The sequence below is a fragment of the Martes martes genome (assembly GCF_963455335.1).
Source record: "Martes martes genome assembly, chromosome: 6".
NCBI classification, from domain to species: domain Eukaryota; kingdom Metazoa; phylum Chordata; class Mammalia; order Carnivora; family Mustelidae; genus Martes; species Martes martes.
In genome coordinates, this window is record NC_137893.1 from 106,411,443 (window position 1) to 106,434,452 (window position 23,010).

The 23,010-nt window shown below is 33.7% G+C and overlaps 1 protein-coding gene across 1 annotated transcript in view; it reads right to left on the reverse strand.

Moving 5' to 3' along the window:
• The window catches only part of EYS (eyes shut homolog), a gene marked incomplete at both ends in the record, with an annotated part of 1,618,725 nt that overhangs the window by 1,436,255 nt on the left and 159,460 nt on the right, over positions 1 to 23,010 (reverse strand). The window contains one exon of the mRNA XM_080805925.1: positions 22,606 to 22,866. Within this exon, the coding sequence (XP_080662051.1) occupies positions 22,606 to 22,866 (261 nt within the window). The remainder of the gene's footprint in view (positions 1 to 22,605; positions 22,867 to 23,010) is intronic.

The window sequence follows — 23,010 nt, forward strand, 5'->3', positions numbered from 1 at the left end:
TAAAAAAATAAAAATAAAAAAAACCTTTTTCAAAAAATTTAAGAGAAACAGAATTGAACAGAAGTAGAAAAATCCTGTCTGGAGAAATGCAAACTGGAGAGGAAAATAAAAAATTTTTATGATGTTCTGGGTACCTGATAACTAATACCATACATCAATGCAAGATGATTAAAAGTCAGTAGAATGATTTAAATTATCTGTCCATAAAATTTTAAAGCAAAATACAGGTGACAGATCTTGATGGCTTACTTGTTTCCTTTCCTTCTATACATTTACCCCTTGAAGTAAGGTGAAGCCAGTGGAGATTTTCTCTGACCAAGGAAAAGTGAGGGGCGATATTGTGCACCAGATCAGGATAGAAGCATTTAAGAGTCCTTGCTTGACCACTGCTTTCCTCTTCCTCATTGGTAGTTACAAATGGATGTACAATACATAGAAGCAGCTGGGACTACTGATCCACTAAGTGGGGGGAAAGTTGCGTCAGAGCTTCCCAGTGATTTGCAACATACTTTCTGTGAGTGAGAATTAAAAGTCTGTGGTGCTACTCTCAGGATATTTTATCTAGCAAAAAATATCCTATCCTGAGAGATAGATTCAATAAATAATTAAAAAAATGGTTCATGTGTTTTTGTACATATATGTAAATTTAGAAAGTAAAATGGTCACATAGGAATAGGAACATCAAATAGTACTAAAAAATGAAAAAAAATCATTTTTAATATTTAGAAAAATGACACACAAAGCCAAAGTGGTTGATTATTCACATACTCTGTTGGCTCTGTATGACTGATCAGTAAAAATGATAAATCTTTGCATGGAATTTAACACTCAACATAACTTCTGTTTTTTACTACTATTAGTGGGAATGCTTTCCCACCAATCTTTCTGTGCTTTAAAATTTGATCAAGAGTGTAGAAAAATTAATGCTAGTTTAGAATTTAGATACACAGGTGGCCTTCCAGCTCTGCCATCTGTAGAGACTGACCTTGGACAGCTCACACATTCTCTGTGACTATTGCTCACATGTAAAGTTAAGGGATGTGGGATAGCTGTCTACTAATGGCTCAATTCCAAAGATCTACCTGCAGATCCCCAAATATTTGCCCTATTTTACCATTACCACACAATGGCCCTTGTATCTATTGTTTCATTTTCCTGAGTTCTTTCTTTCTTCCTATTTCATTGTTTCTGAGTATTAAAAATATTTCAAATCCCCACCAAAATGGGGACTCCTCCATAATGTGTTCACTCCTTTTTCATTAAAAATCATCTTTGTCCAAACTCCACTAGCACATAATCACTGCTTCTTGTGGTATTTATTATTTTTGTTGATTAATTTTCATATTTTGCCTATATAATATACTACAAATTTTTCTAAAGTACACAATACATTCTTAAGATTATTTGTATACCACACGATACTCACAGTAAGGGAAAAATCTTTTGTTATATATTCTCTAAAAATACTTTTAATAACAATGGATAAAAAAGCACAAAAGGACCCAAGGACAAAAGCAAGGAAAGAAAAAGCTGAACTAGAACTTCTATAGAATTATTTTCCTATAAGGACTTTTTAGAAAAGGGTCACTACTTTTATTCTATCAAACCAAATTATTTGTTCTTTTACTCTATTAATCCATTTTCTCAAATATTATATTTCTATTTACTTTCTATTATCTAAAACCTGAAAGCTTTTACTGAATCTAGGTCTCAGAGTTACCAAGTACTATAATCAACTCTTTGGAGTAAATTTACTTGAAGAACTTTGCACTTCACTGATCCTTAAAGAATAGAGAACAACAACATTTCAAAATGCATTAGGATCATTTTAAGAGCAGAAAATGTTATTTATGTAATTCAGGTTCTGTTACCTTATATTGCACATTACCTATTACTATAGTGTGGAATGAAATAATTAAGGTTTAGTTAATGGTTATTTTTTAAGTTTCTATATTTTGATAAGAAATTTTTTTAATATTTCTGCATTTTGAAAAGACATATATGTATTTCATCTAAATATTTACTAGATGAGCACAAAAATAACAAAACAGAGACCACAGCTTTATGATGTCACTGTGTTTACCATGCCGCCGAAACTGAATGTTTAGGTAGCAAACATCCAGAGCATTCTAAAAGGACTTCTTTATGTGTATAATAAAAGGCCAATACGTAACCTCTAAATAAATAATAGACTCAATTATGGTTTGCATAGTGATTAACAAAATATTTTCCCACATACTGTTAAATTTAATACTCATTTAAGATAGATAAGCATATTAATATACAATATTTGTCTATGAAGAAATATGAAGAGGTTATAAGTCTATTAGAGAAAGACAATTATCATACGATCTCTGTGATATGAGGAATTCGAGAGGCAGGGCAGGGGGCCGTGGGTGGAAGGGAGGGAAAAATGAAATAAGATGGGACCAGGGAGGGAGACATACCATAAGAGACTCTTAATCTCAGGAAACAAATTGAGGGTTGCTGGGTGGGGGGAGGAACAGGGTGGCTGGGTGATGGACATTAGGGAGGGTATGTGCAATGATGAGTGCTATGAATTGTGTAAGACAAAGAATACATTATACGTTAATAAAAAGAAGTATGAAGAGGTTAAATTATTTGCCCAATATCAAACTGTTACAAGTTTTAAAGTCATGATTTGAGTCTAAGATTTTTTTTTATTCTAATTTATACTGCATTCTTTCTGTAATCATGAGTGGGATGTCAAAATTTTTCACTTGGAAAATTTTAATGTCTATTCCTTTAGCTCTTCTAAATAGTGGACATCAATTTATGCATTAATCAGATGCTTTACCAGTGTACAAAATATTTGCTGTTTTCCGGCTGTGAAGCTCTTCATAGCAACCTTCTGAAAAACACTCCAATATTATTTTGAGGAACTGTCTCTTCTGTTGAACGTGTATGTTAAGACTACATCAGGGACATGCCCTCCCATGGTTAGTGGTTTGAGCTATAAAGTCAGATGTTTCCTCCCAATACTGAGTCTTATGATGTAAAAAGAGAAGACTACTCATGTCAGAAAACCCATCCTGTATCCAGTCCTTAAATCTCTGTATTTGATTTAGCTCTTAACAGTGCCCAGGTGTCTTTTCCAAGCCTTTCTGTTAATTCTGAGAGCTTATTCTATCTTTCCAGCAACTTTCCTGTGCTTAAATTAACCAGAGGGGATTTGGGTTACTTGAAACCAGAGTCCAGTATTATTGGCCATCTTCAACTTATTCATAATTATTTTCTCAATATATTACATGTCACAGCATCAAAAACATATTTAATCATCAAATGGAATGGCTAGAAAATAAATTATTTGTTGAATTAATGTATTATTGAATACCATGTATTCTCTACTGAAAAAAGGAGTCATATATAGCATTCAGTGACCTATCTCAAGCCAGAAATACATTAACTCATTAACTTAGAAAATGAAGTCTTATTACTTGTTACTTAAGAGCTAGAATACATAACATGTAATTACCACTTGGGGAAGCCAAGAGTGGTCTTGAATTCTACACATAGTTCTGTACCTCATAGAAATGTCTTTACATAGTACTTTTTCAGACTTACATGAAATGCTGCACTCCAAATCTATTAAAGGGTATACATTGTGTTTGAAATGTGCTATTTAGGTTCATTTAAAATAAATGAAGCTGTTGTTAAACCTTTGAAAGATTTTAACGGGGCTTCCATTTTTAAAAGATGGTTGTACCTATTCAGTAAGGATCCTTCATGTCTATAATCATGCTATTCTCACAAAGTCATTCCATTATTCATTAACATTATATTATTCTAGGGGCACCTGGGTGGCTCAGTGGGTTAAGCCTCTGCCTTCAGCTCAGGTCATGATCTCAGGGTCCTGGGATTGAGCCCCACATCGGGCTCTCTGCTCAGCAGGGAGCTTGCTTCCCCTTCTCTCTCTGCCTGCCTCTATGCCTACTTGTGATCTCTCTCTCTGTGTGTCAAATAAATAAATAAAATATTTTAAAAATAAATAAATAAAATATTTTTAAAAGTATATTATATTATTCTAAATCCATTTTATATTTCTTGGGCCTATTATTAAATGGAAAAGAACATTAAATAATCAAAGCAGATACAAAGGAGATACTTTCATTTTGTAACAGGTGGGGACAAATTTTAAAGAATGTAAGAAATCAGAAATCAAATGTTGTATATTGGTCATATAAATAAAATATAATATCAAAAACAAGATTCAATGAACTAATATGGTAAAAGCATAAAAATCCTTCTCATATAGAAAGAGCTCTTTTGGGGCACCTGGGTGGTTCAGTGGGTTAAAGCTTCTGCCTTCAGCTCAGGTCATGATCCCAGGGTCCTGGGATCGAGCCCCATGTCCAGCTCTCTGCTCTGCGGGGAGTCTACTTCTCCCACTCCCACTCCCCCTGCTTGTGTTCCCTTGCTATGCCTCTCTCTGTCAAATAAATAAATAAAATTAAAAGAAAAGAAAAAAAAAAAAAGGAAAGAGTTCTTTCAACATTCCAGAATTAATAAACAGCCAAAAATAAAAAGTCACTTAAAAATAGTCTTACAGATTTGTTTCATAATTAGCATGTGAGAGATCAAAAATTATTCCATTATTCTTATGAACACTGGATAAATAAAAATATGTTTTCTATACAACAGTAACCAGTAGTAGATTTACAAACAGGCATATAACTTTAATCTAAAAATAGAATATGAAGCAATGAGCACTGTGTGTGAAAAAGAGAGAGAGTGAGAAATTTAAAATTAAATGAAGAACAAGGAAATTGCTAAAAATTAAAAAAAGGCAACTGAAAAGAAGCCAATCAGGATGCCTAATGGTGGAAGAAGATAGTACTGAGAAGAAAGTGGGAAAATTGGGGAGATTATAGAATTGAAATTGTATTTCTACAATGATTTGGAATGTTCTACTTAAAAGAAAAATTACATTTCAATCTGCATTCTTCTTCTATTCTTTGGCTTTCTCCACTGGATTATCTACACTCAAATCTCAAGAATGCAGATTAAAATAGACCGAGGTCTTCCCAGATTTTGTTATATATCACATGAAATTTTTGAACCTATTTATTTACCAGAGCATATTGTGGAAAATTAGTGAAAACTCTATCACTAGTCTTCTCCTTTTTAAGCCAAGTATATTAATAAGGGTTAATTAATACTTCACCTATGAAACACTGAATTTATCATTTATCTCCAAACCCACAGCTATATCTGAATACAGATTGTTTTCATTACCTTTAAACAAGGGTAAGATTGTTTATTTTGTTTTTTTAGATAGCCAGAATTTGATGCACATGGGCATTCACTTAAGAGTAAATAACCTTGGGGCACCTATGTGGCTCAGTCATTAAGTGTCTGCCTTCAGCTCAGATCATGATCCCAGGGCTCTGGGATTGAGTCCCACATTGGGCTCCTTGCTTGGCGGGAAGCCTGCTTCACCCTCTCCCACTCCCTCTGCTTGCGTTCCCTCTCTCACTGTCTCTCTCTATCAAATAAATAAATACAATCTTTTTTAAAAAAAGTAAATAATCTTGATAGTTTGGAAAATAAATAGATCTCAAAATATAAGTACTTCATCGTCTCCTTAAGTATTTTAAAATTGCATATATGAGTGCTTTTGATCCTTTTATTTTGAAGAATATTTCACTTTTGTTAGTGAAATTAATGGGAATATACCAGATATTCAATAGTGATCTAAGTTTTAGAAATATCTAGTCCATAATTGGCTCATAAGCTATAGTTTATTCCAATTATTATCAGTATACTTTATAGATTTCCATTATTTATATCATTAACACTGAAAGTTTGTCTCCAAAAGCAAGGGAAACAAAGGCAAAAATGAGCTATTAGAACTTCATCAAAATAAAAAGCTTTTGCACAGCAAAGGAAACTGACATCAAAGTAAAAGACAACTAATAGAATGGGAGAAGATATTTGCAAAAGTCTTATCAGATAAAGGGCTAGTACCCCAAATCTATAAAGAACGTATCAAACTCAACACCCAAAGAACAAATGATCCAGTCAAGAAATGGGAAGAAGACATGAACAGAAATTTCTCAAAGAAGACATCCAAGTGGCCAATAAACACATGAAAAAGTCCTCAACATCACTAGGCATCAGGGAAATACAAATCAAAGCCACAGTGAGATACAACCTCACACCAGTCAGAATGGCTAAGATTAGTAAGTCAGGGAAACAACAGATGTTGGCAAGGATGTGGAGAAAGGGGAACCCTCTTACACTGTTGGTGGGAATGCAAGATTGTGCAGCCACTCTGGAAAACAGTATGGAGGTTCCTCAGAAAGTTGAAAATAGAGCTACCCTACAACCCAACTAGGTATTTATTCCAAAGATACAAATGTGGTGATCTGAAGTGGCACCTGCACCCCGTGTTTACAGCAACAATGTCCATAATAGCCAAGCTATGGAAAGAGCCCCTGACGAATGAAGACAATGTGGTACACACACACACACACACACACACACACACACACACACAATGGAATACTACTCGGCCATCAAAACGAGTGAAATCTTACCATCTGCAATGATGAGGCTGGAAGTAGAGAGTATTATGCTAAGTTAAATAAGTCAGACTGAGAAAGACAATTACCATACGATCTCACTCATATGTGGAATTTAAGAAACAAAACAGGATCACGGGGGAAGTGAGGGAAAGTAAAAACAAGAGGAAATCAGAGAGGGAGACAAACTATAAGAGACTCTTTTTTTTTTTTTTTTAAAGATTTTTTTTAATTTATTTGACAGAGAGAGAGAGAGGTCACAAGTAGGCAGAGAGGCAGTCAGAGAGAGAGGGGGAAGCAGGCTCCCTGCTGAGCAGAGAGCCCGATGCTGGGCTCGATCCCAGAACCCTGGGATCATGACCTGAGCCGAAGGCAGAGGCTTTAACCCACTGAGCCACCCAGGTGCCCCACTATAAGAGACTCTTAATCATAGGAAACAAACTGAGCATTGCTGGAGGGGAGGAAGTAAGGGAATGGGGTAACTGGGTGATGGGCATTAAGGAAGGCATGTGATTTAATGAGCACTGAGTATAAGACTGAAGAATCACTGAACTCTACCTCTGAAACTAATAATATACTATATGTTAATTAAGTGAATTTAAACATAAAAAAATATAATTATATATATTTACTTTGATCTATTAATAAATATACAGATCATAAATGTAGAAATGGGAAACAAAGCTCCATTTTTTAAGGTCTTGCTTCTTCTAGAAATTTTCTATACATGTCTCAGCAGCCATCACTCCAACCTTGTCTTTTCAGAAACACTTATGATCAGGAAGTGCAGATTTAGAAGCATGCCTATTGTGCTTTATGCAAGACTATAAAGCTCCATTTTTTTATTATTGTTAGAAAAATATTTATCATAAATATTCCTATAATATTCTTTCTCAGTTTTCTATATCATAGTAATTTTCCACTGGAAGATAATTATCTGGAGTTGGGGGAAAATGTCTAATCACGTAAAAATGAGAGAGTACTATGTGAGCATCACTAGCCAGTGGTATTAACCAGAGTCTGCCTCAAGTTGAGAGGATCAGACTTGGCAAAATAATTAGTCATAGCCATAACACAATGGCTGCAGGAGAGTTATGCAGCAGTCTAACTAGTGTTTACCAACAGGGAATCATCCCAGCTGTAAGAAATCATAATGTATCTGGATGGAGCACAAGAACATACATTTTTAACACTTCCCTTTGGTGCCTGTCATTCAGCCAGGTGAATTCTAATTCAGGTTAAGTATTTGAGAATCTGAATACCTAAACCCTAAAACCAAAACAAACAAAAACCCACTTTCTACAAAGTATGGGATATTTTCAATTGTTTTATGCATACCCTTCAACAAAGAAGCAATGGGTTTCCTATCAAACACTTAACCCTTCCAAAGAAAGCCAAGAAACTGAAATTAATCTAACTTAAAAAGCCTCTCTGTCACACAGATGTACATACACACACACACACACAGAGATACAGAATTGACAATTATACCTTATCATGCACAGGATAACTACTATAATAAGCTCTTATATTCAGGGATTGTATCTTGCATATTTCATAAGTTTGTCCTATAAAGTTTCAAAGAATGGTTAATAAATTACAATTTTGAAACAAATACCTATAGAAGCACCTATTGGTGTTCGAAATAAGTATGAGAGAATCTTTGCAAATAAACATGTGAAATAGATTGGAAATAAGTAACTAAAGTTGATTCTGCCCATTTAATATATTTGAGTCCTACCAAATTATTAAAAAGATAAATTTTACTAGGTAAATGATGGTTTTGGATGTAGATTGCATAATAAAAATGATGGATTATTCATAGATTTGGAAAAGACTGTGAATATTATGTATTTAAATATTCTACTTAGGGTAGAAAAATATCTAACATTTAACAATGTATTTATATATAATTTACATCCTCCAATTACCTCTACTCCTCCAAAATGTGAGAGAGCTTAATAAAAGAATAATATAAAATAAGGTCCTTGATAAAAGATAGGATATAGTCATAATAGCAATGCTCTGAACATAAGGAAGAAAATGGAAATGTTTATGAAAGTATACAAGCCCAGTTAAGACAGTTATTGAGAATGGAAACAAACATCTCATTTAATTTCCTGGCAACTATATCAAACTAGGAAATGTGGGAGGATTATTCATTTTCATTCTTTAAGAAGAGGCAGAACATTAGTTTATCTGAATAGAGAAATTGATGGAACTAAACTCAAAACAGAACTTTTTCTGTAATATAGCATGTGGCATCTTCAATGTCAAGTTTTAAAAAGATGTCAAAATCTCTTCATATAAATTTATCTTATATTTATAACATTCTATTAATGGTCCGCTTTATTTATTATAAAACATCAAAAAACTAAATCAGCTCAATAAGCTTTATCATCATTCTGGCTTCAGGATTTATAATCAGTCACTTAACTATATTATAAATATTTTTAAAATTTAAAAAAAAATATATGAAGGCAAATATCATCTACAACCCAAGTCTATTAATCATTATTCAGCCTTTTCATCACCCTGTTCATTCTGTCCTGATTCCATAAGCTCATAAGCTCTGTGGGCCAGTGTTAGCTCTAAAACACGGCAACCAAATCCTCCTCAGTAATTCTGATAGAGTCTCTAGTCAATCCACAGCTTTGAACATACTCCTTACATTTTATAATCACCCATGTTACACATAACTGCTTCCTAAAGTAGAAGTTAAAAACAAATAAACAAAAATACTTGTGTTTAGAGTGCCCTGCATTGGGTTTATGCGTATGACTCGGGTTCTACCAATCAGATGTCCAAGGGAGACTTGAATTCCAAAGTGAGCAACGAGAGGAAGCAACTGTACGTAACAGGGATGCAATGTTCATACAAGCGTCAGGCAGCCAGGCAGACATATTTGTTTTTATAATTTTCAACAAACACTGACAGAATGTGTAGCATCCAGTCTTGAGTTTTATAGGATTGTTTTTTTGTTTGTGTCTGTTTTTTCATGCTTGGTTTTTGAGTTTCTCCTATTGCAGCCACTATGGTGTGGTTGGACATGATTCTTGTCTGTAGAACTATAGACTCTGACTTCTAGCTTTTAAGAGACTATGTGCTATATTAATATTATTTAATAAATCTTTTGCTACTTAAACCTCCCAGAGTAGATTCTCCTTTCCTATATCTAAGCTTCTTGATGGACATACAGTCTTACCAGATTACAGTACAAATATTACCAGCCTTGATAGGTATGCTATGCTAAATCATCCCCCCCTTACACACCTTATGTATATATGCTTATGATAGGTCATATAAACCCAGTCTAATCTAAGTACATGCTGGAGATTCAGATAACTCAGGTCAATGTGCTACATCTGTACATAAAATGAGTTTTTCTTACACAGCTATAATTTTCCATGTCAAGAGATTTTGGATCCTGATTACTTTTTTTTTTTTTTTTTAAAGATTTTATTTATTTATTTGATAGACAGAGATCACAAGTAGGCAGAGAGACAAGGCAGAGAGAGAGGAGGAAGCAGGCTCCCGTGGAGCAGAGAGCCCGATGTGGGGCTCGATCCCAGGATCCTGGGATCATGACCTGGGCTGAAGGCAGAGGCTTTAACCCACTGAGCCACCCAGGCACCCCAAGGATCCTGACTACTTTTTATGTCTGAGGGTCAATTTCAGGTTTATTCACTATGATGTTAATGTGTTTAGTTCATTAATGTATAACATATTAATGTATTATCTGTACAAATTCCTACTGACCACAGATTGTGGGACCTGTCAGCCACCATAATTGTGTGAACTAATTCCTTAATCAATCAACAAACACAAATATATATAATACATATATATACACACACACACACATACACATACAGATGGATATATATGCATATATATGGATATGAAGATATATCTACACAGGTTCTGTTTCTCTGGAGGATTTTGACCAATACAGATTTTGGTACTAAAAGTGGTCCTAGAGAAACCAAAATGGAAGAATGAGTTTTCTTAAATTATACTACGATATCTGAAATTGGCTTTCTAATCATATTAGATTTGAAGTTGCCAATGACTTTATTTCCAGTAGTAAAGAGTAAAGATAGTCCATGGTGTGATCTGGCAATAGAGACATACAAAATGTTACCACTGGATCCTCCAAATCAAGAACTTACAAGAAGCGAGGATTTGGGTGACAATGTATACTGTACTTTCAAACATTTTGCTTAAACTTATGGATTTATATTATGACACTGGCTGGCTGCTCTTAACATCACTGGACAAAGTGAGTAAAGAAAGGATGAATTCCAGGATTTGAATTCTCGAATAAAACATTCCATAAATCACCTGAACATCTCTTTGTGCTTTGAAGGAAATCCTCATGTCCTCTAACCACAGAGCTAACTAAGACTGCTGAAAATCAAATATAGAACCTCATCCTTTGACTAGCTGAATCACGATACAAGTTGAACTCCCAGGCTCATAGCATGTCTATTGTTAAAGTGAGGGCATTAACTGGGAAGGAACTGGATCCTGAAAAGGAATATGGATGTATGGGAAGAACCTGACAGAGCTGGGAACACCAAATCTCTAAATTTGATGACTGATCTTCCCCAGTGGAAGAGTCCTCGATCCCAAATGGGCCTCTCTACTTCCTTAGGAAATTAACCCTGCATTGCCTGAGGAAACAGCAATGGACTCCCTTGAGGAAGTGCCATCCATGACAATGCCATTTCTTCTTAGGACCCCCACCCTTAAAAACTCTTCTTGCTTCTAGAACTATAACTAGACTTAATCCCAGAAGTCCCCTAAAGGTGAGGTAGAATGCGTGACTCAGTACTCTCCAAAAGAAGTACTTGAGTTTTCTAACTTATACAGATAGAAATTCAGAGAACATGTAGATTTAGATATTAGAGGTGTGCAATAATGCTGGAGGGAATATTAAGTTGGATCAAAACAAATTTATTAATATAACTTCAACAACAAATAAAACTAAAATTTTATGTGCGCTTATAACTCTATTAAAGTTGATAAAGTTAGTGTCTATTATAATTAGCATATCAATGATATAATGAAAATCCAACTATACTTCTTTGAAAATATCTCAGCTTATACATATATCCAGCTTAAATTTTGCTAGCATAATTCCATTCATCATTCATATTTAGTGTATACATATAAAAAGTACAAATTTACTAAATGGTTTTACATATATAATTAATCTCTATTACTTTATTTGATACCTTGTATCAAGCTAAATAAATACATGTATGAAAGCACAAATAGGTTGTAGATAATTAGATGGATAGATTGACAGATAAATATATAATGCATTACTTTGTTAAGCTATATTTTAAAATGCCTAACACTGACAGATTTTATGAAGCAATAAACTTGGATTACTCTATAGTTTATCAAAACATATTTTATTAATTCATATTATGTAGCATTCATAGAGTAAGCTATTAATTTATTAAGTAGTCATAAAGGAATTCTATTCCTAATTAAATGAAATAAAGTAAAATGTTATTCTGAAAAATAGGCTAAACCTTCTATCTTTTTTATATACTCACAGGTATTTGATATTTTCTGGCTATGTTTTAGGTCTGAGTGAACTGGAATAAGTGTTCTCTTTCATATCTTCTGATATGACATAGATTACTATTGCCAATCTTTTTTTCCCCCCTGTTTAAAGGTCTCACTAACATTAATGCACTCCCTTGAAAGAAAATATTTCAGAAACAAATTCTGAACCTCAACATTCCTATATAACCACTAAATATAACAGTAATTTGAACGGTAGTATAGATCTTTTCTAAAAATAACAACATAAATATTAAATTTTAAAATAAGAAATGGATAATTGGAAAATTGGATTTAAAATGTCTATGTCATTTTCTGGCTTAAGTCTCTGAAATACAACTTCGTGATCATTTTATTGCTATTTGTACTTTGACTAGTTGTCCATTTTTATTTCTCACAGAATTTAAATTAAAAATCACAATTTTCACATTTGTGAGGCCAGCCCAAGATTACCTTTAAGTTGTAACTAAAATAACAGAAGATAGAGAAGTCATATCACTTTCTGAGGGATACAAAAAAGTGCATTTTTTCCTCTGTTGCATCTTTGGCTGCTATTTTATAATACTTTTTAGATTTAGTCAGCATTTTTGAAGCTTGTACAGATTAGAAATCTCCTTAGAAATACCCTGACACAGGGGCGCCTGGGTGGCTCAGTGGGTTAAGCCTCTGCCTTCGGCCCAGGTCATGATCTCGGAGTCCTGGGATTGAGCCCCGCGTCAGGCTCTCTGCTGAGCGGGGAGCCTGCTTCCCCCTTTCTCTCTGCCTGCCTCTCTGCCTACTTGTCATCTCTCTCTCTCAAATAAATAAATAAAATTAAAAAAAAAAAAAAAGAAATACCCTGACAGCAAGAAAATCCATGTTATCTTCTATTCATAAAAATGATCATTCTGGGGGCGCCTGGGTGGCTCAGTGGGTTAAAGCCTCTGCCTTTGGCTCAGGTCATGATCCCAGGGTCCTGGGATCAAGTCCCGCATTGGGCTCTCTGCTCGGCGGGGAGCCTGCTTCCTCCTCTCTCTCTCTCTCTCTGCCTGCCTCTCTGACTACTTGTGATCTCCGTCTGTCAAATAGATGAATAAAAATCTTAAAAAAAAAAATGATCATTCTGGAGAGGTACTTTCCTTCAATAGTGCTTGGAAGCTTGTTTAAATAATGTAGCAGCAGGATGAAATTTTCAGATAAATTCAAAAAGTACAAAAATATAAAGAATTATGAAATGGCTACCCATAGAAAAATTATTAATGGGAAATTTTGTAAACATACAAATATGAGTGGCATAGCAAATTGAATTGTGAGTCCAGAAGTAATTTAGTTCCTAATGCAAAGAGAATGGAATTTGGGAACTACACAATTTAACTTATGATAGTATGCAGAAAAGTCAGGAAGAAAAATTCCCCAGCTACTGCTGGAACTTAACACATCTTGTAACAATATTCTGGACGATGATGTCATGGACTACTTTGGCCTCTACCCATCATGAGTTTGCCTGGACTAGCAAAGAATGTTTCCTGGGATAGTCAGGCAACCTGGGAATGAAAAGGAATTTCTGACCTACCCCAAATATTCTCCCCAACCATTTCTTTATTATGTCTATTGGATATCATAAATACAGAAAATATTAAGTTAGATTTTACAGCCAGTAAATTAATTCTACTTGGAACAATGTTATTTCTTTACCTCTACCTGTATATAATAAAATATGTTTATTTCAATCTTTGTTTTTATTTATTCTCATTCTGCTATTGCTCAGTTGCTTAATAATTAAAATTACTATACAGTATGTATGTATCATACTTTCAAATTAACAATCTAGTCCTTATATATTATCTCAATCTCTGCCAAATGTAGATGTGTCCTGCTGTCATTTGTTATTTCTTGTTTTGGGTACCTGTTATTTCATTAAGCTTTTAAAAAACTCAGTTTCATTCCATTAGTCCTTCAAGTATTATATTTTCTAAGCCCCCAGGCAAAATTATTGACAATTTATTGACACCAAGTCAGAATCTTGGTTGAATTAAAAATAGAATTTCTGGGGCGCCTGGGTGGCTCAGTGGGTTAAAGCCTCTGCCTTTGGCTCAGGTCATGATCCCAGGGTCCTGGGATGGAGCCCCGCATCGGGCTCTCTGCTCGGCAGGTAGCCTGCTTCCACCCCTCTCTCTCTGCCTACTTGTGATCTCTGCCTGTCAAATAAATAATAAACAAAATCTTAAAAAAAAATAGAATTTGTACATCTTTTGAATTAAAAATTAAGACCTAGAAACCCATGGAAATATACAAATATCGTCAACACTTAGCATATGATGTCTTTAATACTAATAAAAATATATTATCCCTAATAAGTAAAAATAATTCTTTGAAAGAACTAAAAATACTTTGAGTGAAAAAAAAGAGAAAAATATCAAAATAAGTTGTCAGTAACATGCTGACATTTATTTATGGTGTGTAGCTTCACAATGAAATTTAAACTCTTTGTGGCCATGGGCTTCTCCATATTTGATGCAATTTAAAATAGCTAATGGGGTTTTGTTGCTTTGCTTTTTGTTGTTATTATTGTTTGGATGGCTGCCAGTTTGTTAGCTGGTTTACTGATGGTTTTTTTAACTTCAATGGGAAAATGCAAAAAAAAAAAAAAAAATGAAATGAAGTTTGGACCAGCTAAAGGACTCTTAAGCTCTAGTAATATCACCTCCCATTAATACACTGAATTTCTTTCAGGAAACTCAAGATCCATTCAGTAGTTCTAACATTTGGAGCAAGTCGACAAAGGGAAGATGGAATGTCAACCTATATAATAGGGAAACTGAAAAAAAAGTAAGGTGCTTTATAGAGATTACTGTCCCTACCGGAAACAGGACCAAAAGCCATTTCTCCTTTAGCTACTTTGGCCCAGAATGGGTGAACTTCATGCTTATATTTTTACTGCCATGTGCTTTGGAATACTCCACAGTATAAAAATGAGCTCAGCATAAATAATAAATACATCAATACAAATATCTCATGTTAAGATGAATATACTGGGTCATTTCCCTTGGGAAGTTAATTTGTACTACTTCTGATGAAAAGCTGCTCATCTTCCTTATTATAAGATGGTTATTTTATAACACTTTAATATAAATGCTTGACCTTTAGAAATCCAGTTCTTTTGGAGAAAATCCCCGATGTGCTTACAATTAGAACCAAAGTCGAATATTTTGTGTTGCCAGACCACTAATTAAATTCCTGCACATAACCTTTTTCTTCCTGAAATGCAACATTTAGTAAATTATTTTATAATTATGCAAACATTGTTTTGCATAGTGTTTGCATTTTAATGAGTTTAGGGGAAACCACAATTTAGAATGAAATCAGAATCTGAAAGAGAAGGTGTACTAAAGCTATAAAAGCTGCCATCTAATCCTCATGACAACACACTATTTTCCACAAGGCTGTGATTCCTCTGCCATTTTAAATTTCCATATTTTCTGGGTATTTTTTTTTTCAGTTTTTGAAGAAGTTTAAATATAAACCCATAAAGGACAGAATAAGAATCTTCCAGAGTGAAGAACAACTGTCCTCTTTCCCACAGCTTTTTAATATTATCTCTCAAATATGTGTCTATGGCTCCTGTCTTCTATTTGGTTGAAAGAACCTTCAGTAAGCGCCAAGCCTAAGGATCAATGTAGATAGAAATATAATTCCCATCATAATTCCCTTGATTTCAGCAGTATTTCAATTACATGAATAGAGCAGTATATTAGTAACATGCTAAATATATATTGATTGTTTAATTAAAGGCAATTTTATGACAGAATTACCTAAAAATATTTGAATTTCTTATTTTGTCATACATTTTGATCTCATACCCATTTTCTGTTCTTCAGAATATAACCAGTATACATGAGCCTCAAGCTTGCATATAAGAGAATATTATAAGTAAACACCTGGCTCAAATTATGGCATGACTCATGTGACACATTTGGTATCTCAGTTGTCTGAGCCTTTTGTTAAATTTTCTGTGCCATGATGTGCTTTATAAAATAAAATCTATGGGGCGCCTGGGTGGCTCAGTGGGTTGAGTCGCTGCCTTCGGCTCGGGTCAAGATCCCGGGTCCTGGAATGGAGTCCCACATCGGGCTCTCTGCTCAGTGGGGAGCCTGCGCCTCCTCCTCTCTCTCTCTGCCTGCCTCTCTGCCTACTTGTGATCTCTGTCTGTAAAATAAATAAATAAAATCTTTAAAAAAAAAATAAAATATACGAACCAATAAATAGGAGTAAAAGATACTATAGGACAAGCAATATCACATGATAGACATGTAGACAGATACACACAGGCACATATATGTATATGCATGTGTGTGTGTGTGTATATATATATATATATATATATATATATAAAATCAGCAAAGACATACATCTTTAAATACATCACTACCCAAGACATTTAATTTGTAGTCACAGTCACTTCATTCATTTAACTCATCTACTGATCTCTTATTATCTCTTTTAAGTACAAACATGAAATAAACATATATTTAGACAAACAGAAAATGGAGAATTCATCACAGCAGAAATGCTTAAAATAATATGCTAAATAGTGATTATCAAATATATGGTAAGAGAAGGCCATTGGAAGCCTGGAAGTATATGAAGGAAATAACAACAATAAAAGAGCAAAATGAAGGTAAATCTAAATAAATATGTCCATGTAAAATGATAACAATAGTGTCTTGCACAGTTTTAAGTATGTGCAAAACAACATATTCAAAAATATGCACTTATCTGGAGGATTAAATGTGGTAAAAGTGTGTAAGGCCTATGCATTTCCTGAAACGTGGTACAAGCACTAATTTATATTAAAATATGTTAAACTAATTAAAATGTTGTAATCTGTAGGGTGAGCATCTAAGAAGAGCAAAAGTATATTTAAGAGGAATAAATAGAATAAGAAAATACATAATTAACCAAAAGAATATAGGAAGGGAGAAAAAATGCATTAGAGAACATACAAAACAAATGGAAAACAAATAATGTAGGGATATATTTCAATCCAGTACAAAATAAAATAGTTATGTGAAATATAAATGGACTAAAATCTCCATATAAAAGACAAAAGCAAAAGTAATACTAGACAAAGGAGTATCCCAGAAATAGTTATTAAAAAGGAAAATATATTTATTTTATAAAAATATGATTTATAAGATAAACTGAAGTTTGGGAATATATAGCATGGCATAGCATAACATACTCTGAGCTACACAAGACAGCCCCAATTAAAAAAGCAAAATTTTAGAAGAACTACTTGGAAATTATTAGAAAAAAAAAAAACTGACACAAGGGCCTCTAACTTATTTTTTTTTTTTTAAAGATTTATTTATTTATTTATTTGACAGACAGAGATTACAAGTAGGCAGAGAGGCAGGCAGAGAGAGAGAGAGGAGGAAGCAGGCTCCCTGCTAAGCAGAGAGCCCAATGCGGGGCTCGATCCCAGGACCCTGGGATCATGACCTGAGCCGAAGGCAGAGGCTTTAACCCACTGAGCCACTCAGGCGCCCCAGGGCCTCTAACATATATATATAACTTGCATATATATATATATATATATATATATACACGTTTCATGTATATGTATATGTATGTTTATACCTATGAAAGCATACAGGGAAGTGAATCCAACATTTTGCTACACATCAAAACCATATGGGAGTCTGGCATACAGAGTGAAAGATTTTTGTTCTTCAACACTAGTTTCAAACACTTGAATATGCTACACTTGAGGTGGCACTAAAAATCTCTCTTCCTCAAAAATCTCTTGAGATTATTTTTCTCCAACCTGATATGAAAATCATAGGAAAGAAATTTTAAAGAATATACACAAATTTTATTATTTCTAAATATCCAACTACTATTCTAAAAGAATTATCATATGCTAAGCCACTATGAACCCAACATTCATTACTTTTGCCCTCAAGGCACACACTGCTAACAAATTACAAGAAATTATGACAAATTATAAAAGACTTCACAGTAGGGATTTTTCTCAGGAACTTTCCCTTGAGCCTACCAGTAGCTACTAGTAATCCTCTACAGTTAGGTAAACTATAAAAATAATTTCATTTCTCTGTATGTTTTCAAAATAAAAAGGAAAAATATACCAAAAGCAATTATTGATGACCCTATTTTGTATTAATGATGCAGTAACACTGGAAATTAAGAACCAAAGAATAAACAAAATTTCCAAGTAACTTAGAAATCTTATCTTCAAACACCGTATTGACTCACAGACAAAGTTGGAAATCAAGCATGAAATAAGTCTATTTAGAAAGCAGTAAAAATAAAAAATAAAAAATAAAAACCTGTATATCGAATTTCTAAAATACAGGCAAAATAATACCCCGAGTATAATCTATAGCTCCAAAAGTTCACCATTAAATAACAAATTAACTAAAGATTACAAAGAAAAAAAAAATTAAAGAATAAAAAGAGCAAGACCTTGTGATGTTTCCTAAAGCTAAAGAAAGGAATTCTATTGTTAAATATATAAAATACTAAATATAAAGCAGAAAACTTGAGAATTTTAAGTTTATGAACAGTAAGGTCCTTGAAAATAACAACTGTATTAAACTATAGCTAATCAGAAAACAGAAGAAAACACACATACATATGTAAAAATCAAGATAAAATTGAAAAATTAACATTAAGTCAGATAAAATTATTATTATATGACAATTAAAATTCAAAGCCATTAATATTAATAACTAAGTCAAGTCATATAACTTAGTAAAATGACTCAATAAAACCCTGGAAAGTGATGATAAATTTATAAAAAGAACTTATCTTCCTAAGAGTAATATTTAACTTATTAGTTATTTGCAATAAAAATAAGGAATTTTTGTAACCTTTCAATTTTATTTTAAGTATTTCAGGGTGCAGAGTAAAAAGGAATGTTTTTCATGTCTTTGTATAAAGTAAGCATAAATATGTAAGACTGAAAACAAAACTTCTAAAAATAAATATAAAAGACCAATTTGTGGATGCATGTATATATTCAAAAGTATTTAAAAATTAGAAAAGTAAATAAAAGTAAATGTTATTGTACTAAATGGCTATTATGCAATATTATTACTTCACCTCCTATTAAGATTTTTAAATTAGAAATGAAAGATTCCACCTTATTTATTATCTATTCAATATCAAGCTGAGACTTTAAAAAGAAAAGAAAGTTGTCATCTGGGAGGGTAGAGAACCACAGAGCTGTGCAAGTCAAATTTATAAGACTATAGCAGAGAAGAAGTTTGCTTTCAAGATAGAGGCCCTTACTATAAAATCAGTTGAAAAGAAAGCAGGCTGTCAAGGAGGCTTAGCTCAGGCCCACTTTATTTATTTTCTATTTTATTTTTATTTTTTTTTAAGGCCCATTTTAAATACGGGAAAGCTGGGCCTAATTGTATAGAACTACTTGGATCCTCCTGCTAATCAAAGGCTTCCTAGCCTCTCCCTGTACCAAAACAACCATAAGAGGAGGAAAAGGAGAATTTGGTTACTTAAGTCAAGAGCAGGAGAAACCCAACATATTTTAAATAAAGACAAAGATAAATCAAGAATTTATCCGACTAGCTCACAGCTCTTATTTTGACTATAAACCATTTTAGAAACCAGCAATGTTGAAAGTGTCAAACTGACAAGGAAAAAAATTAACTAAAAATAAATAAAATTTTTATTCCATTACTAAAATATCATAGATATGAATAACAAGAGAATTTGAAAAAGGTTATTGCCTGAAAAAAACCCGCTGGAATTACTCCCAGATTTTAAAATCTTTAGACAGCTTCAGATAATAGCACTGGAATTAAGTTTAAATCATGTAAGATCCACCCAAGTATATGGCCTTCCCATATGATGACATCATCTTGCTCTAGGAGTTAATGCTCACCAGGAGATTAGACTGGATGGGTTCCTCACACTGTGCTGAGTGACAGCTCTCACTTGAAGCTCAATTTTGCATTTTCGTATCCATACCAACCTTCTTCATGAATATAATAACAGGCTAGAAGAGCAGTTCTCTGACTGTGGTTCATGATCCAGCAGCATCAGCATCACCCAGACATACTGAGCCCCAGAATTGCTGAATGAGAAACACCTGAGATAGGGCTGACAATCTGAGGTTTAACATCCAGGCGATTCTCATGAGCATTCAAGTTTGTGATCTCCTGGGCTAAATATACAGGGATAACATTTAACCTAGAAGTTTGCATATAAGGCTGAGACTCCCCCAAAAGGTGATGGGATAAAGAAAGAAGTGATTATACTTCATATGAAAGATATGGTAATATTACCTTATAAATTTCTATAGGAAACACATGAGTTCATAGATGGAGGTGGTGAAGCTAGATTAAGGGGATAAAAGAGAGGGGGTAGAAACCAGATGGAAGAGGAGAAAAGGAAAGGAGAAATAAAAAAAATAAAGGGAAAGAAACTAGGTAGGAGAGGAGAGACTGGATAGAGGAAAACTCCAGACAAAGGGAGAGAGAATGGACATATGGAGAAGCCAGACAGAGGGAGAGAAAGAGGTGCAAGAGAAAAGGGGCACTGATTTTAAATTGCTGCCAAATATTCTACTTTCAGTGGGATTAATTGTGCAACTTTGGGAAAGTTGAGACTAATCAGTTTCTTCACATTTCACTGCATGAAGACTTTAAAAGTAGACTGAATATTTAGATATGAGGATACCCACAGAATTCTTTGCAATTCAGTAGAAACAGAGAGACTTCATAGAAGATATAGGCCTTCCTAATAATACAGGCTTATAAATCTTAAATTGGGTTTAATTTTTTATTCCCAACTGAAGTGTGAGTCATACCGATTTTCTACAATATGTCAATGAGTGCTACATGTGGTTTAACTATATAGTGTGTGTATGTGTGTGTATATATACACATAAATACAAATTTAATTATCATATAATATATGGCCAATATACATCTTGATATATAAGATGACAGGGTGCTTGCTGATTATATGTGCATATGTACATATGCACACAGATTATACAAATATCAAAGGACATTTTCTCTTAGTAATGGTATTAAGAGGAGTTAAATTCTATTCTTTATTCCATTTTATGTACACTTGACACAATATATTTTCACTGAATTTTCGAGGATATCCTGTTTACAAAACAGGTGTATGTATGTATTTGTTTTTTCCTAAGGCAGATACCTATGTTTCAACAACACTAGCACTTTTTATGCTATTTTATTTTTACTAAGAACATGTTTGAAATGTGAAATGTGAAGTAATGGGACAAACTTTTTAGCAAGCTTACCAAAATTCGTACACTCAATTATATTTTCATTTAAAAAAAAAAAAACAAAATTGGGGCGCCTGGGTGGCTCAGCGGGTTAAAGCCTCTGCCTTCGGCTCAGGTCATGATCTCAGGGTCCTGGGATCAAGCCCCGCATCGGGCTCTCTGCTCCACGGGGAGCCTACTTCCTCCTCTCTCTCTCTGCCTGCCTCTCTGCCTGCTTGTGATCTCTGCCTGTCAAATAAATAAATAAATAAATCTTTAAAACAAAACAAAACAAAACAAAACAAGAACTAATCTGGATAGCCATACATTTATTCCAATAATATTGCTGTTCTATTCTTGAAACTTACCTTTTTCAATTGCTTCCAAAACCTTCAGGATATTACTTTAAATATCAAATAGATAAAAATATTTTTCATTTTAAGATGGAAATGCAAATAATGTTTAGAATTGGGTCTGCTTAATAAAAGGGGATATCAAGTTGCACAGAACTTTTTTTTTCATTATTTTACATAAAGTTAGGTTTGATTTAAAAGTGACAATATTATTTTATTCTGTGTGGCCTCCATACTGCTTTTTATAAAGCAATTAAAATAGTTCTGAAATTATTATTAATAATCATTTCAGTGTAAGAACAAGCATAAAACCTCAAACAACATAAATTTGAATGCTTAATTCGTGGTATTTTTAAACCAAAGGATGCCTTTTACTACATAGCCACTGTGAGTATCATCTTCTGTGACTTTACAGAGAATATAGTATGTTTGTGGTTTTGTGGAATTTTTTTAATCTTACTAATGGAGCATTAAACTGACCTGGAAAATACAGAATTAAGTTTTATTTTTAATCTAAGCACTCAGTGTGCCTGGCAGCCAAATAGGAGGTTGAAGGGCAATATCGTAGCTGTTTAGGTGAAATTATTGAGAGGTTAAGGCTGCCTGTTCTTCTCCTCAGAACTTTGACATATATATCACAGTCTCTACAGTTCAGCCTGGCCTTTTTAGCCTCATTTGCATGATCCAAGGCTGTATAGTCAGCAATGTAACTGCCCAAAGAACCAATCCTATTAGTCCAAGTGAAGATATTTCTTCTTTGCTAAATGAGAAAGAAGGCTACAATACCAATCATTAGATACATTTGAAAAACATCAAATACATGTATTAACATTAGCCCCTAGAGAATTTGATTTCTCAGAAATACTTGCCTGTAAATCCTGGGATACATTTGCAGTAGAAATAGCCACTTAAATGTATACTGGTTGCTTCATTTTTGCAGGGCACAGATTTACAATCTTCAGTTTCTATTTCACAGATGTTTCTTTCAGATCTCTGCGGACAGCTACAGTTGCAGTTGTGCAAATGGACCAAGCAGAAGCCATGCACTGATGTACTCTGGTTTCCTAAGCAATCTTCAACACTGAGGTTATAGAATCCATCCATGTAAACAGGAGAACAGCTGCATCTGCAACATGCAAAAACAAAAAATCCAATTAGTCATAAAATTTAAATACATATTCATTTAAATACACGGGATAGCAATACAATAAATATGGTTGTGGGGCACACTTTTAAAATATTCTTAGAGGGGCTCCTGGGTGGCTCATTG